The sequence below is a fragment of the Parasteatoda tepidariorum genome, chromosome X1 (assembly GCF_043381705.1).
Source record: "Parasteatoda tepidariorum isolate YZ-2023 chromosome X1, CAS_Ptep_4.0, whole genome shotgun sequence".
In the NCBI taxonomy this organism is placed as follows: Eukaryota; Metazoa; Arthropoda; class Arachnida; order Araneae; family Theridiidae; genus Parasteatoda; species Parasteatoda tepidariorum.
The window spans coordinates 58,567,636-58,585,073 of record NC_092214.1 but is presented as its reverse complement, the minus strand read 5'-3'; the positions used below and the strand labels follow the sequence as shown (position 1 = coordinate 58,585,073).

Below are 17,438 nucleotides of genomic sequence, written 5' to 3'. Positions count from 1 at the left end.
GATCTAGTGATCGGATCTTTACCTTCTAGGACTCAATATTAATGGTTCGAGAGGGTGACCTCAAATATGCTGATTAATTAATGCAGACGATATCTTAAGTAACGAGATCAAACACGAAAATGTAGTTTCTCTAAATATACATAGCTTTCTTTTTTGACGGATTCGGATTCCTTAATTATTGGGGGGAGCCGCAACTGGCAAATAGGTCCCAGTTGTTTGGTCAGTAGGAGATAGGTCCAAAAGTTGGGACCCCTTAAAATTAATTCGACTTTTTGCGTATTTCACCATATCCTGAAAACTTTTCAAGCGAACTGAAATTTTTTTTCACACACTTATAAGATTCGTTTATCCAAAGATAATTCCACTCAGAAAATAACGTTTAGTAAATATTTAATATTCTTTTTATTATTTCATTTAATAGTCGAAAGAAAATTGAATTGTAAGGTATACAATTTTTTCACATCATTTTAAGTACGTAATTTTAAATGGCAAACTACAAAATTTGAGAAAAATGGGCTGAATAGTTTCTGAGAAACAGAATTTTAAATAAGTAGTAGTATTTTTAAAATTCGATTTCTCAGGAACTATTTGGCCGATTTCGCCCAAATTTTGTATTTCGCTATGTAAAATTACAGTCTTTAAAATGATGTTAAAATAGTATACCTTAGAATTCAAAATTTTTTCGACTATTATTAAATAAAAAATATTTATGAAAAAGTTATTTTTGCATGGAATTATCTTTGGAAAAACGAATTTTATAAGTGTGTAAAAAATTTTTCAATTTGCTTTGAAAAGTTCTTGAAAAATGGCGAAATACGCAAAAAGTAAAATTAACGCTATGGGGTGAAAACCTTGAACCGCTCTTTACCTGATTTTCCAAATTGCAGCAACCGCCAATATCTTGGGGATCAGAAATCCGCAAGATATTGGCGGTTGAGGTCACCTTCTCGAACCATTAAGATTGAGTCCTAGAAGGCGGAAGTCCGATCATTAGATCAAAAGTTATTCAGTTGGTCCGTTTATTATTTTTTTTTTTTGCACGCTGTATAACATAAGAATAATACGAGGCCGAAAGCGAGAAAAATTATAACTCTTGGATAGAATGCTTCGGATTCTTGCATTTGATTCAAGAATATCTAGAATTTACTTCGTAGAGCAAAGTAGTAGCCCTCCTAATTGCTTACGGTATTTCTTCGCAAATCAGTGCTCCTCATCTAAACTACTTACGGAAGTAATTGACTTCGAGCTGCGAGCCCCAACCACCTCGCAATGTGAAATACTTAGCAGTTCTATTAGGAATATAAAGGAAACATACCACCAAATAATATTTTTATTGTATTTCATTGAAATTATGAGTTTTGAGAGTCAATGGTAATTTTTGATGTTACACGACGAGTATACACGTCATGCGCACTGCAATAGGGATTTGGTTCGACATGTATACAGGGCCAACATGCTTAAATGCTAAATATACATAGATTTAGGAATTAATATTTTTTTTTAACAGTAAGAACGCATTACTCTATAAAAAATGTAATTTATGTGTTAAATACTTTACGTAAGAGTAAGAATAAGATCAGGCAAGCTTGAATAGTTGACATTTAATTTTTAAAATACATTCTTTATACGGAACTATAAGATTTTTTTCTTTTCTTTTGAAAATAAAATTTTGGAATAAACTGAAGGTCATCTGGTATTTTAAGAAAGACAACAGTTTATATATGGCAATATTTTGCTCCAATAAGGAACTAAGGGTATTAACAATTATTTTGTGATAACTTCCACACAAACCATTAGGATATAAATAATTAACGTTTACCTTTGACATGAAGGCTAAATCTCAATTTTAAATTTTTAGAAATTAGGATTTTTTCCACGGTAATCTTTCAAGACTCCACTTCCATTTAAGTTTTTAAATTTCCAGTTCAATTGGTTTCTGTTCCGCTTTTCTAAGGATTTCTGTGTTACAAATTTTATGGAACCACTTGATACGAAAGATTCTTCTTAAAGTGATGCTAATAAATACCTGAAGCTTTTTCAAGATATTTTTATTGCAGTGTCATGTCTCAAATCCTTAGAGTTGAACAGATTTAGTATAGAAAATTTACATTTTTGTTGAATTTATTATGTTTTTGTTTTTCCAGAATTTATTATGAATGAGAAAAGCGTAGCTGCTTCAGGATTTGTTTATTCTATTTATTATATCTTCATAATTTCTTCCTTTGTTGTTAATTATACTCCCAAGATAGGTAAAACTGTTTACCTCCTCCAGTTTATTTTCTAAGAATAGGTCATTGGATTATTACATGGATTGGATTATTACATAATCATTGGAATAATAGTCATTAGTCATTGGATTATTACAAAATAATAGTCATTGGATTATTACAAAATTTTAGTTTTATTTCTTTGCCTCTCCGTTTAATATGTTTGTGTTTGCGTGCATGTCTTGAAGGGTGTTGGTCAGTAAACAAAAGTCATCTGTAAAATCAAGGTCAGAAAGATATTCAACAAGGTATTTATTCATATAATAATTCAAATTTTGATGTTGAAAATTTGAAAACTTTAATTACAACCCATAGTTTGAGTCTTGCTCTAATTATGAACTGTATTTTAAATATTAGTGCTTCATTAAAGATAGATTGAAGTTTTGTCATATTCAACTATAACTGTTTGGTCTACAGCAATATTATATCTGTGAATATAAAATATAATGTGATGATTCAAGCTCCATGATGAAATTAACTCCTGTTTCTTTTTTTTAAATTAACATTTTTTTCTTTACACATAGTTATAAGTTCATAATTTTAATGAAATAGCTCAAAACCTCTATTTTATGGTCGCTAAATTTTATTTCCTCTTTTGTTTATCACTAAACAACTACAAGTATCAATACCATATTTAGTACACAAAGTCACATGGTTTTTTCTTAGTCTAATTAGAGACTTCTACACTTCACACAACATTTAACCTGGTTGTAAAACCTGCCTCTTTTTCATGTGCCAACTGGTCTGGCATTGAAAACTCTTTTTGTGGTACAGATTTCAGCATTCTTATTATTTATAAACAATTAGTTATGAAGAAAGTTGGGTCAAAAAACTATAGAAAAAGTGTTTTATTTTCTAATCCCTGAAGAAAAAAAAAGTTCATTTCATTTTTCACTGAGTTTTCATTTTTCATACTCTATTCCATAAATCTCCTACTCCATTTCATACTCCATTCTACTCCTACTCCATTTCTACTCCATTTCATACTCTATTCCATTTCCCTTTCAACTCCAAAAATTTGGTAGTTTCTGATAGAAGTAATTTTTATTATTATTGAATATGAAATTGTAAAGAAACTTTAATGTGCAGTTAAATGTGATTTTCATGTGTAAGAGCTTCCAATGAGTAAAAAAAAAAAAGGAGCATGAGGCAGAAGTGAATTTTTCTCCTCTTTTTGTCATGCTGATGTTTGAGCTTCAAAATTAAGAACAGTCTGGTTTAGTTCTCGAAATTTTTTGCATATAATCATTTTCGTATTTGGGTATCGTTTTTAGTCCATCAATATAAGAGTTTGCTGATATTATTGTCCCTAATACTTAACTATACATATTATTTATATATTGTATATATTATTTTACTTTTATTAGTAAGGGGTATTCATTTTTTTAAAATCTAAAACTAAACTTAGTGAGGTGACAGCCCAAGGCATACTAAGCCTATCCCAGTTTTCTTGACCTTGGACACTGGGATGCAAGAGCAGATGTTCTAGTTGGGTGGTCAGTTGAACATAAAACCCTTTCCTTAGTATTTAATCCCTAAGAATACTTAGTACTCATTTAATCAACCCACTGAAAAAATGAAAGCATTGGCCCATTGGAAAATGAAATCACCTAATAAGCCACACCTGGGCTGCACATTGGGATAAATTAACTTTTAAATACAGATAAGCAGTGGCCTATTTACTGGAAATTACTTGTCTTTTAGAAACCATTTTATTTAAGCACATTACTTATAAAGTAATGTATTATATTCAATGGGAATTCAGAAATATTATTTTTATAAAATTTAATAGTTAGCACAATTAAAATATAAGAACTCTTACCTGCAACAGACTAACATTAGAAAATAAATTTTCATCAAATTATTTTTTACAATAAAATACTACAATTGACATAGAGTCATTTATTATATTGGTTACATGCCCATAGCAACTCTAGTTTGAGATGAACTTTAACCATGGAAATAGATATTTTTATAAATTTTAAAATACCATTAAATGGTAACATTGACAAGGTGAAAATAGAGAGGAATTGGGGTTAACTTTCTCCTTTTTAGCTACTTATATCCACTAGTCACTGTTTTTTTTTAAACGATTTAATATGAAGAAAAATTTGATTTTTTGTTTTAAGAAGTGATCCTAACATACTATGTCATTTTACAATGACCTACATTATGCTGCATATTCAGATATTTATATTTTGATATTGCAAAACAATTGCTACTAATTTCAAAAGAGTATTAAACAATTGAATAAAATGGTGCCATTCTAAATTAATTAAAAAAGTTTATTATTTTTCAGTAATATAGCACATTTGTAACAGACCATAATTTATAAAAGCAGAACAATATGTGAAGAGGAAAATCTCAAGTGGTAAAAACTAAAGTATTGAGAAAGATTTTGGCAGAAGATTTAGGCACAAAATGTTTAAAGAGTCATAAATTGTTAAAAAAAATAAGGTATACAGGTAGCTTAAAAAATCTCTAGAGGAACATAGATGACTAGAAAATTAATAAATTATTAAAGTTTTTAAATAGTAATATCACAGATTATAAATATTTTGTAAAATGGAAATTTAAGATTAAACTTCTTTAAAAGATCAGCAACACTGTATCATACTGCCATCCTATACTATTTCAACACTCCATTTAATTTTGTCAGACTTTAAGTTTCTGAAAATAAAATAATGGTTACAAGCAAAGTTATTTAGTATGAACCAACAAGCAGTAAAAAATAACAATTATTTGATCTGGAATCTCATATTCTCAGCATTCATTCCAGTTTTAACAAACTAATATTGCCTATCCAGAAAATATTAGTTTGTTAAAACTGGATATTTGAAGAACAAACCGCACTACGGTGTTATTTCAGTTTGTATTTCATTTAATTATACTTTAAATATACATTTGGCAATTTCAATTTTTTTAAATATAATAAATAAAACTCTTAAAAATGAATCAAGTAAATAAGTAACAATAAGACTTTCAGTAAAAACTGTTAAATTTGAATTAAATAGAAAAATGAGATTTTAAAATTCAGAAATGTTCACATTAATAATGAATGGCATCAAGATACTATATTGGTTTTTATTTTACCTGAAGAATTAGGATGCTTATCAATGAATGAAACATGGATAAACTCCGCTGCCTCATATTTTTCTAAATTACAAATGTAACTAATTGCTAAAGATTGATCTTTCAACATTGAAAAATCAAGAAAGATTGATAAAACTATTTGAATGTCCAATGGAATGTGTAGGTATGCAATGTAAAGTGATTACTCATATGCGTGGCTTGAAACATGTGTTTTAACAAAAATATGAACTTTGAATGTACACAGAGCTGTAGAGAAAGCGACAGACCAAACCACATTGATTTGTGATGGATTGTTACATATTGAATACTAATACTTTGTACTGCAGTGAAAATAAATTCATAACATGCGATTGGTCAAACAAAAAAATGGCTGAAAATTTTCTGTAAATTTAGTCATAACTTTTCATTGGGTCATATGTTACACACTTTTCAATTAAACTAATTTCATTAATTCCTAATTAAGTAAACTTTTGTTATAATTCTTGATAAATGTTTTAGAAGAAAATAAAATAAATGGAGATTATTGCAGAAAATGAAAACAAAACATCATACATCTTGTACCTATCATATACTTTATATGTCTATCTAAAAAAACTTTCCACCCTATCTGCCTGGAGCTTTGTGAGTGACTATCCTAACGAGGTTACAGTATTTTATATAGAGTTGGGGGGTAAAAATTTAGGACAAGTTTCAATGGCGATCGGCAAGAACCAAAAATCCCCTCTCTAAAATATGGTCTTGTTTTCATAGCAGCAGATAGCTCCAGACTCCGCAGTGGGATGAGTTCTTTAGGTAGACAAACTATACACACATTGAGCAGTAAGTAGTTTACTGATTCTTGCTAATTTTGTTTATTTTTGATTGACTGTAATAATAATGATAATTTAGGTAAAAATATCTTTAACAAAACATAGAATTATCAAAGGAAGTTGTCAATAATTCATAATATATTTCATACAACTTTCAATTAAGATTAACTTATTTATTTCCCAGAATAACTCTGAAACAAACAAAATATATAGAAATTCAAAAAATTTAGCTCTACAATGAAAACAATGCATTTTAACACTTTTTATGGGCCTGAAAAGACAAATTCTTTCTTTTTTATTTTTATCTTTATATTATTGTCTGAACATTCAACTTTTAAATTAATGCTGCTTCCACAATTATCTAATTTTTAGTATTTCTTGAGATTTTCAGATGTTCCAGCACAGTTCCTTTACTGTAATTTTGTAACAACAAGTATCTCAACTTACTCAAATTAGAATTGTCCAGCTGATTTTGAAATTTTACTTTAACCTTTTACTGATTTTTTTAGGATAATTGTAATTAGCAGTTTAGAGATTTTTACACAAATTTCCTTTTTAGGATCGCGATTGACATTTTTCCTACAAAAATATTTTAAAGCTCATGTGTTCTTAGAGTTTAAGTTTGATCTTACATTACAGTTTGAATGGCAGAATAACTACTTATATCCTTTCAGCCAGATTTCAAATCTATAATCTAGTTCATGCTAATAAAAGAACTTTCTACACCTGGGTCATGAAAATACCCAATCACGGTCTTTACTGTAATTGAAAATTGTTGAAATTCTTCTCTCTTTAAAACGAAACTCTGCCACTCATCTAAATGCATGGGGTTTTTAATATTTGCACTTGCATAAGGAGGCAATACTGCCAACGAGGTTTTCTGACCTCACATTTGTTCTTCAATTTCTTCATTGTACAAAACAATTGCAAAAACAGAAGGCAATTTCGAGTTTAAGGTAGTAACTTTGCATCTTTCTGTTGGATCTAGTGCAGATACATAAACAAGGAAAGATTTTTTTTCAAACATGAACTACAGTTAATGAATGCTTTTTAAAGTCTCTAATAAATATTCTCTATAATTGTTTTGTTGCATTTAGACATTGAGTTTAGAACACCATAACCAACAAATACAGGGTTCCCACACTATTATAGAAATAAAACTATAGAATAAAAGAATTTTACTTTTGGAAAAAAATTCTTTCTTCTTACAGAAATAAAATTCTTAAAATTATTTCAGAAAAAATTACTAGCATTGGTAAAAAATGTTTCATACAAATCGCAAATGTTGGAGGGTAAAACATAGAACTTAAATATTACAAATATGTTTTGGTTTACGAGAAAGTTTCGATTTACTTTCCTCTTTATCAATAGAATTGTTTTTCAAACTCTTTGGAATAAATCGCGTAAACAAGAACCACAATGTTTAATTTTGAAAATCACATGAATACGAGACGTAATTTTGAAATTTAAAAAAGCTTGAATACAAATAGCGATACTAGAATTTAAAAACGTGTGACATATCCCTATGTGTGATTTCTAAATCACATGAATAATGAATCTCAAAGTGTAAAGTTTAAATCACATAAATACAAAAATTGATGTGTTATTAAAAATGCATGAATATGAATCACGAAGTATGATTTTAAAATAAGAATTGTAATATTGGTGGATTCAGCTGCAGTCTGAAATATTCAAAATGATGAAAATTTACCAAACCGAAAAAAAATCTAATTATGGATTTCCATTTATTGGCAGAAGACTTGCATGTAAGTGGATCGTTAAAAATTTACTAGTCAGAATAATATTATCAAGGGTGCTTCAAAAAAGGTAACAAGAGCTTTAACTGGTGCACAAATTCCTTATGCAAATTAAATTCCACATCTAGAAGGAAGAGACAGCCATCAACAGTATATGGAGCTGGTAGAGAGAAAGTAATCTAAAATCCCAGAAAATATAAGCATTGACAAATACAGGCTTGTTTGATTAAATAGCAAAGTTTTACATAATTTTTGCTTTTAAAAAAGTCATTCCAAGTTGATGGAGCCAGTGTAATGTGACTAACACAGGTGTGGTTTTGGTGCAATTAACTCGATAAGAATGGGAAATAATGTGAAAATAAAAATAAATTGTGCCATTATCACGCCACCATGTTTCAAATTGATGATCGTTTTCATGTATGGGATATTGCACAAGAACTCAAGATATTGATTTCTATGTGTTGAGTTCAATCTCTTTGAGCAGTTAATGAATCCCCTGACAGGGTACCATTATGAAATAGAAGTTGACATTCTGTCTTCATGATTCAGTGGCTTTGACCTGGACCTTCATTTTTTCAATGCAGGCTTCGATAGATTAGTTTACAAATGCTTTTTAGACTGAAGTATGTAAAAAAGTAATATGTACCAAGGTCTTAACTATTGCAAGCAGCATTCTTTGATTTTGTAAATAAGCTTTTTCTCTGAAAGAAGTTGCCTTATTTTTTGAATCACCCTTATATTAAAATATCAGAGTTTCAAAAATCATAGAGTGAAAATGAATAGTAATAAAAAAGAGTGCCATAAAGTAATAACTTAAATGTATGATTTGAAAGTAACAGAGACATACATTACGATGTGAAATGAAAAAGACTGTAAAGAAACTGTACAATGTAAGATGCAGTACAACATGAATGAAATCTTCAAAATTATAGTGCAAGTGGCTGAATTGGCACAAACTGAATGCATAATACGAGTCTCATAGGTGTGCAATATTATATTATCAAATGTACCATTTACACTAGGACCACAATTACAGATCTCAATAATCATGGAGAAATGCATCTTAATGAAACGCTGAAAATGAGATAAGACAAGCCTGAGAAGATTCAACTATTAATAAAATTCCTTCTTGTTATGTGATTGTATAGATAATAGGCAATGTCTGATAGGGTAGTATTGTAGATACATATTAAAATATTGAAAAAGTTATTGTTCATTAATTTTTCGGTAGATTCTTATGTAGTTGGGTCAGGCTAGGTTAAGAAAAATTTAATGAAATGGTACATAATAGACTGTGTGAATTTAAATGGCTGATTTTACACTTTTATAAAAATCTAAAATTGGTAGTTGATAATCAAAATAATTTGATTTTTTAATCACAATTGTACTAATAGGAAGAATACTAAAACATAAATAATTTTCTTAATTAGTATAGTACAATTTTTTATAGCTTTATATATTGCAGGATTTTATTTTTAAAGACAAGATTGTAAATTTTGGAGCAGGAACTGCTGATTTAGGATGTCTATAATTCTATGAAACGCTAATTCCAAACGTAACTAATATTGAGCCTAATTTTTAAAACCAATAATCCAACTCTAAAGTTAAAATTACTGATTATACAAAAGCTTTACAGTTTTCGCAATATGATTTTAACAATGAGTGTCAGCTTCAAGTTAAAAAGAAAAATTGTACTTACCAAAAGTCTCCCTCAATCTGTTTTGTCAGTATCTTTCATCTTCAAATATTTTAACATATCCCTAGTCTTTTGTCTCCTCTAAAAACACAAAAATTATATTTTTTAAAGCAAAATAATCTAATACATACATGATTCATAATAATTTAGATTAAAATATAAATAACTTAATAAATATATAGACGTTTTTAAGCAACTTCTAAAAACATAGAATGAATATAGCACAGTGATCTTAGATCATAATGCAGGGAGTTCCCTAATCACTAATCTTAACATTAAATTTTAGTTTAAAAAAATTAACTACTATAAACGATATTAGAAACTAGGAATTGCTATTTAGAGAGATGAACAACGATTATTAGAAACACTTTCAAGTTTTATTTCTCAATCAAACTGGTTTTGATGTTTTAAACTCACTTTCCTAGGAAGTGAACCATAATGTATAAACTTAATTTTTTACATAAATTTCAAAAATAGAAATAAAGAACCATGATTATAGAACACAACATCCTGTATATTATTCACAAGTTAAAATATGTTCATAAATATGGGAATTCTGACATTCTATTATTCACTCTGTGACTCATAAATTAAATCAATTTTAATGTGTATTTTAAAAACACATTAGTTATTGGCAAATTGGATTATTAAGAATCCCAATGTTAAGATTTGTAGATAGAGTTATCCTGATGTGAAATTCACAAATCCTTTTAATGTGAATTTCAACATGCAATTCAGAAATGGTGATGAATGCTAATCACATTATGTATTGCAATGCATGCCTCATAAATGGTGTGTGAAGCCTTATATTCAATTATCATACTATAATAAATTCAGAAATGAGTGTGTTGTAAGTATGCTATGTTTCTGTAACTATAAAATTTAGTTTTTAAGCAAAAGAATATTTCTTAGAATCTGAACTACAACTTTCATTGTTTGTTGACAATAAAAAATGATCACATATTGTTCAGAGTCTACCATGGGTAAAACATGAAATTATTCAGAATTAATCGTAAGTAAAATAGGCTAAATGATATAAGGACACTAATTGTTTTTCTATGCTAAACATGAACTTAAATTTGGCAGTGAAAAAAGTCTAACAAATGTACAATTTACATTTGTCAGAATAATTACAATTTATTACATAAAATAAATTGGCTGTAAGGATGTCTTATTGTTTGTATTTGTTGAAACTAAAATAACTTGCAGTAACAAACAAGAAATACAGAAGAAGAAACAGACATAGTCACTATGGTTGAAATTTTAGTGTAAAATGATGGTAAATACTTGAATCATTTTCAATTCTATTATTATTTCATTTAGAATTACTATCCATTTTAATGAAAATATAAATATATTTTACCACCCATAATAGAAAATAATCGATAATATTAATTTCAAATTTTTTACTAAAGTTTTATTTTTTCAACTAATAGCTTTACCAAGAAATAAAATACATATAATTTCCATCTTAAATGCCATCACTAAACTATTGTCAGTGTTTGAGCTAGCTTTTTCTTCTAGATTTTGCCTTTAGGGTAACTACAGTCAAACTGCTTTTGAATTTTATAATTAGACTCGATCAATATGGCACATTATGAAATGGCATATTGCAGAAAAAAATTGCTGTGAACAGCAGACTCAAATTCAAAAATTTCACAATTTTCAAACTAATAATAAATACTAGAAAACTATACTTAATTAGAACAATATTGCATACTCTAACATCTACAAAACATAACTATTAAGTTAATAAAAGGAATAACTATTAAATATAATGTAGACAAAATGAGCATAATATTTCAAAGAACTTAAAATAAAATTTTTAGTAAATCTGTTTCATGACAAAAATAAATAAATAAAAAATTATTATTCTAAAACGTACCTCTGCTTTTAAAGCTTGAAGAGATTCATATTGACCTTTTTGAATAGCAACTTGTACCCACTTTGGGACATCAGATATGATATAAGAAAGAATCATTTTCACAGCAATAATTATATGCTACAATAAATTTTATTTAAACTGTTTAAACATTTATAACAGTACATTTGTACAGCAAAAGAAAAATTTTGTTTTAACATTATTAACACATAAGTTTTAAATCTTGGATATTACAAATGCCTGAAGAAAAAAAATCTTAAAATCAATAATGATATGTTAGAAAAATGATGTGTAAATGCTGTTTTTCAACAATTTTAGTATAGCGTTACTTAGCTCTTTAGTCTACCCTAACTCTTTGATTTCTGATTTAGCTCAAATATTTACTATCACTTTTTTATTTGAACATTACATTTATAGTTAAAACTTCTTAAAAGTTTTCATCACATTTTAAAACATAGCTTTAGTCAGAAAAATTCAGTCTTCAAACTATTCTCTGATTTTATTTTCAGTCTGATTTTATGACAAGCTGATACATATGTTACAATGTATGTTAATATGTTGAATGTAATTACATAGTATGTAAAATTAGGATCTCTGATTTCCGTAGATTAAGTAGTTTATAATAAAATATTTTTCATAAAATCAAATACTAAATTTGTTTTTAAAACTTATTTAAAAAATTATTATTTCTAATTCTTATTTTCGTATACCTCTCTTATAATTTGAAATCAGAACATACAGTGAAAAAGAAATTATTAATATCATAAAAGAATAATCTTTACATTAAGCGAAATGAAAAGTTTCAAAATGTAAGAATAAAATATTTTACTTCAATAACAACAGCAATCAACAGCCATGTTGAAAGAGACATATCAGGGGCATAAGACCTCACAATTGGAGACATACTAATTAGAGCACAGTTAGTCATGACAGCAAAAAGGCTTAAAACTTCAAATGCAACCTAAATAATTATTAAATATATGAGACTCTTAAGAATGCAAATTAATGAGAAAAACAAAAGCTAACGATGAGCATAAAAGTACGATGATTATACAATGAGCATAAAAGTACACAGAAAAGAGGTGACACATAAAGAAATTCAAAACAAATTTGGCGGACAGGGAGAATGTATCTACCGTTTTTATAAATACCCAATTTTCACACAATAACTTATTAAATCAAAATATTTAGAACAAAACTTTTAATAAATGGAACCATTTAAATGTTTCTTCTTTTCATTCCATTTAATTATTCTTCAATTTACGAGAAATCTTAAACTAGGTCAATGTTTTTTAATTCATTTATTTATTTTTTTGCATAAGATAAAATATGAGTTAAGAGTATTAATAACTTTAAGTTATTAGCAAATGTTTCATTTTAAATGAAAAAGATAGAGAAATTTATATATTTTTGAGCTGAATACCTTTTTATAAATCTTATTAATTTCTTGAAAGCATTTTTTTATTTAGATTATAATGATTTCTAACATAAATATTTATTAAAAAATAAAAAGAGAAATACATAGAATTATAATTATTAAGTTTAATTTCTGAAAAGTCACGATTCAGTTAGTAGACTATTCAACCATTCAGTTTTATATGCATTCTGTCAGAAGTATATCAAGAATTAAGCTCTTATACTTGATATTTTCTCAGTATATCAAGTATTTAGTTCCATAAAAATGAAAAAAGGACAGAAATATCTAAAGTAATATTAGAACAATTTTTCAAATCAATACTTCCCAGCTACATATTTAAAAAAAAAGTCAATGTAGCTAATTTTTCAGCAAGAGCTCAGATAGGGAAGGTAAAAAGATGAATTACTAAAAATTTAATTGAAAAAAGAAAGAAACATCTTGCTTGATTAATTTCAAAGTTTTTTTTAATTTAATTTTGCTAAGAATATTCTATTTATATTCCATTTCCCAAAATTTGCTACTATGACAAAAACCAAAATATTAAAGATTTGTGAATACTTTACAAGAAAATGGAACTAACATGACATTATAAAATGTTTCTGAGTAACTCTAATTTTCTATGCATAGCTGCCAACATGGATAGGGAAAAATCCAGTATATTTTATGAAATAATATAAATTTAACGATCTTTGTTGCATAATGTACTAAATATTTTATACATAGGAAATTTTAGGGATTTTTATAGTCATCAAAATAAAAAAACTGAAATATTTTCCAGTTATGATTGACATTAAATATAATTGAAATGCTATGTATAATGTTTACTCAAACTTTTGAATATTAATAGGCATTTAATTCATCAAAGATAGTTAAAACATCTTTTAAATTAATTTAAAAAGAAAGTTTTGAATAAAAATAAACTGAGCATTTTAGAACAAAAAAGAAAGTTTTGAACTGATTTCTATAAATAAGATTTGCTTCATTATGTATTATTAATACTTATTTAAATATTCTAGCAAGCAAGCAATAATCTGTAGAAAATTTGCATTTCAAAAGGGATTTTTTAGGAAACTTACTCAATTTTAGGGAATTTTCTAAAATATGCAAAAACCAGGAGAATTTTAATTAAACCAGTACGCCAGGAGAAACTGGAAAAATCTAGTAGAGTTGGCACCTATGTCTATGCAAGATTATTAATAAAGATAACAAACCTGCCAAATTCCAATGCCTTTTACAGGTCTTGCTTTAGGTCTTTGATAGGAATAACATAGCTTAAATCCATCCATCCAAATTTCCAAGATATTATTCAGAACAGCTAATACAGCAGCAAAAGGAAAAACAGACGAGAATAAGAAGACATATCCAAATTGAGTAAAAACTTCTAAATAATCATCATAAGTATCCTAGAAATAAAAGTTAAGCAAATAAAAATGTGAAAATAAACTATGATACAATTATTATGGTTTATGATATGATTACAGTATAAGGTAAGCAGAATAAATTTTTTTTAAACAAATAGTAAAATTTTCAATGTTTGAATCCATGTTAAAATTTAAAATTTTTAATCTTAGCAGAAAATAACACTCTACTAATTTAGAGTTACAAAAAAAAAAAACTTACTAATTACTTACTAATAAATAGCTTTCAAATGCTTAGCAACTTCTAATTATTTTATAAATATATCGAAGATAAGTTCATTACTCATTATTTGCGGCTATATCAATTCATAATATTTTTGAAATTTTTAAAATCATTCGATTTATAATATATATTTCATTCATAATTCACAATTTTTCTCTGAGCCTGCTTGATTCTTCAATCTTGGATTGAAAAGCAATGCTATAGAAAGCTATACCAGCAGCAGTGCAGGCTTCACTTAGGAAGGAGTGAAACAGCAAACAATTTCTTTGAGCATCTCTTCAAGCAATTCTTAATGCATCAATGACACAATTTTATTTTGAGCAATAAACATCAACCTTTTCCATAAAAAAAAAAAAAAATTCTGAAACATTTTTTCTCATTCTTGCATAAATTCTTTAAATGTGACTTCACATTGTTTGTGTTCCAACCAGACATTAAAAAAACAAACAAATATTGCTTAATTAGATGGATTTTATCACATAGAAAAGTTGCAGTCTTGTTCAGACTCACCTTATATAAATTTTTTATTACTTAATTTTGTTAACCTTTTGCTTATGGCGCTTAACGTGTTGAAGCCATTCTCGCCCACTTATTGTATCAGCCGTAAGCAAAGGGTTAATGATAACTATCACAAGCATGTATACACTGTAAAAACACAAAAATAAAACGTTTTATTTTAAGCAAAAGTGCAATTGAACAAAAATAAAAATAAATAATTCAGTTGACAACTTTTTTCAACTTATCTTTCTAATTTCAAACAAAAATTTTTTTAAGCATTTTTAAAATTTTATTTTGTCTTCAGGCTGCTAATGAATGTCAGGTTAATCTGAATTTAACAACAATTTTGCAAAGTTTTAAAAAAGCAAATATTAGAAAACTTACTTCATATGACCACATATCACGCTGCTCTAGAATAGCTTTTACTTGAGGTGAATCATCGATAAAAGTTGTCTTTTTCCATTTTTGATTGTATTTTTGAATTAAAAATGGTAAAATAGCCTCTTGAAATTGGTTAAATAGATGATTTACAATCATCATAACTGCTATTTGCTATAAAAGAAAAGAAAATCTTTATATTATTTGCATACAGTTGCACAGTGAATATGATTTCTCGAATATAATGTAACAGATATGTGAAACAGAACAAAATTTGACGAAATATCAAAATAAAAGTTGTAAGATTTCATAAAAAATACAGTAAGCTAAAATTATAAAGAATAAATATATTTAAAATTTCAGAAATATACATTGAATAAATTTTTTTTAACAAGAGTTTAAAAAGTTCAAAACATTTGTTGTACAACACATACTAAAATAATAATTTAAGAAAATAATTTTGATATGATTTTATTTAGTAAGGATTATTAACAAGCACGTAGGTATGGTTTTTTCATGGGGGGTGTTTTGTGATTGAGGAATTTATTATCTAGATGAAATTTAATTAAGCCAGTTACATACATACAAGTAAACTCTTTTTGACTTTGATAAATTGATCTAATACAGAAGTTTTCACTATAAGCTTCATTTAAAAGCTAAAAATCAAAACCAGTGATCTAAATGAAGATCAAAATAAAGACAAGCCATAAACGTCGTTATCGCTTCCCTTCGATTAGGAGACAAGCGAAATTCAAATAAAAAGAACAAACCACCGTTATTGTCAAAAATTTAAGAATAAAATATCAATAAAAATTCATCTGTTCATCAAATTATAATGCGTTTAAGCAGCTAAAATAATATATAAAAAAAAAATGAATTCTTTACGAAGGATCTTATATATGGATAATTTTCAGAAAATACGACACATAGGAAATTATTTTTTTAATTTCTAACCCTTTGGATTGGAATAATATATTTAAAAAAAATACTCGTTTATTAAAGTACCTCTAATATATAGAAAGCAATGTACAATATAGAGAGCAATGTACAATAGTTAACCAGCATTTAGCAATTATTCCTTGGCATTTAAGTGCTAGAAAAATTACAATTTATAATTTTATAGCTTTTATTTCCATGTTCCATTTCATTTTTAGTTAGTCTTTGTGTTATTAATCACAAGACTTTATTAAACAGCTCAGATTGAATAATATAGTTTATATTAATTATTTAGAAAACGCAGGAAAATGACAATGTGTAAATTCATTCCAAAAAGCTAATAATAATGGTGTTAAATAAACTTTAAAAAAAAATTTAATTTTATTCTATGATATCAGATTTCAATGGCAGTTACATTAAATTGTCGCATTTAACGAAAATTACTCGTAGATATATATACAGTACATTCGCAGAAGTCGGTAAATGAATATACCTTCTCACAAATTTTTCTTTTTGTTTTTTTCAATAATATCCTGTTAAACTACATTATTAATTAAATAGAAGGTGTAAAACTTTAGTAATGTAACAAAAAATTATAAATAAATTCAGAAGATATATTGCGTAAGAAAGAAAAAATTAGATACAAAGTCTCAAAATATTTCGTAAAAAAATATTGAATGAAAAAATCCGTGTTTCGTAAGGTCACGGATTATCAAATTTGGATTTTGATAGAGTGGCCGCGGGCATTTCAACATTTAAAGAATTACTTATCACACTAAATTAAATTTAAATATCAGAGAAACAATTAATTCTTTTTAATTTGTTGACTTTAAAAAAAGTTTTCGTTACTTAATCAGTATAATGCATTATGTGTTTAAATGTTTTATACTCACACACACAAACACATATATATATATATATATTGGAGTTAAGCAGGGTTATGATATCTATCTATATATATATCTATATATACATACATATATATATGTATGGGTGATTCTCCCAAAATATGACAATTCACTGTCCCTTTCTCCAAGATCTAATACTATAATACTAGAAGAACA

General features: G+C 27.0%; 1 protein-coding gene across 3 annotated transcripts in view; it reads right to left on the bottom strand.

Moving 5' to 3' along the window:
• Window positions 1-4,531: 4,531 nt before the first annotated feature.
• LOC107457489 (anoctamin-10) overlaps window positions 4,532-17,438 on the bottom strand; it is a 39,285-nt gene continuing 26,378 nt past the window's right edge. For 2 of the 3 annotated variants that reach the window (XM_016075656.3, XM_043042099.2), the window contains exons 10-15: window positions 15,445-15,612; window positions 14,133-14,324; window positions 12,334-12,465; window positions 11,508-11,624; window positions 9,626-9,703; window positions 4,532-4,937 (exon numbers count right to left, since the gene is read on the bottom strand). In XM_016075656.3, the coding sequence (XP_015931142.1) occupies window positions 9,638-9,703; window positions 11,508-11,624; window positions 12,334-12,465; window positions 14,133-14,324; window positions 15,445-15,612 (675 nt within the window). In that variant the 3' untranslated portion in view covers window positions 4,532-4,937; window positions 9,626-9,637. The remainder of the gene's footprint in view (window positions 4,938-9,625; window positions 9,704-11,507; window positions 11,625-12,333; window positions 12,466-14,132; window positions 14,325-15,444; window positions 15,613-17,438) is intronic. The other variant, XM_016075657.3, reaches the window with a different exon arrangement.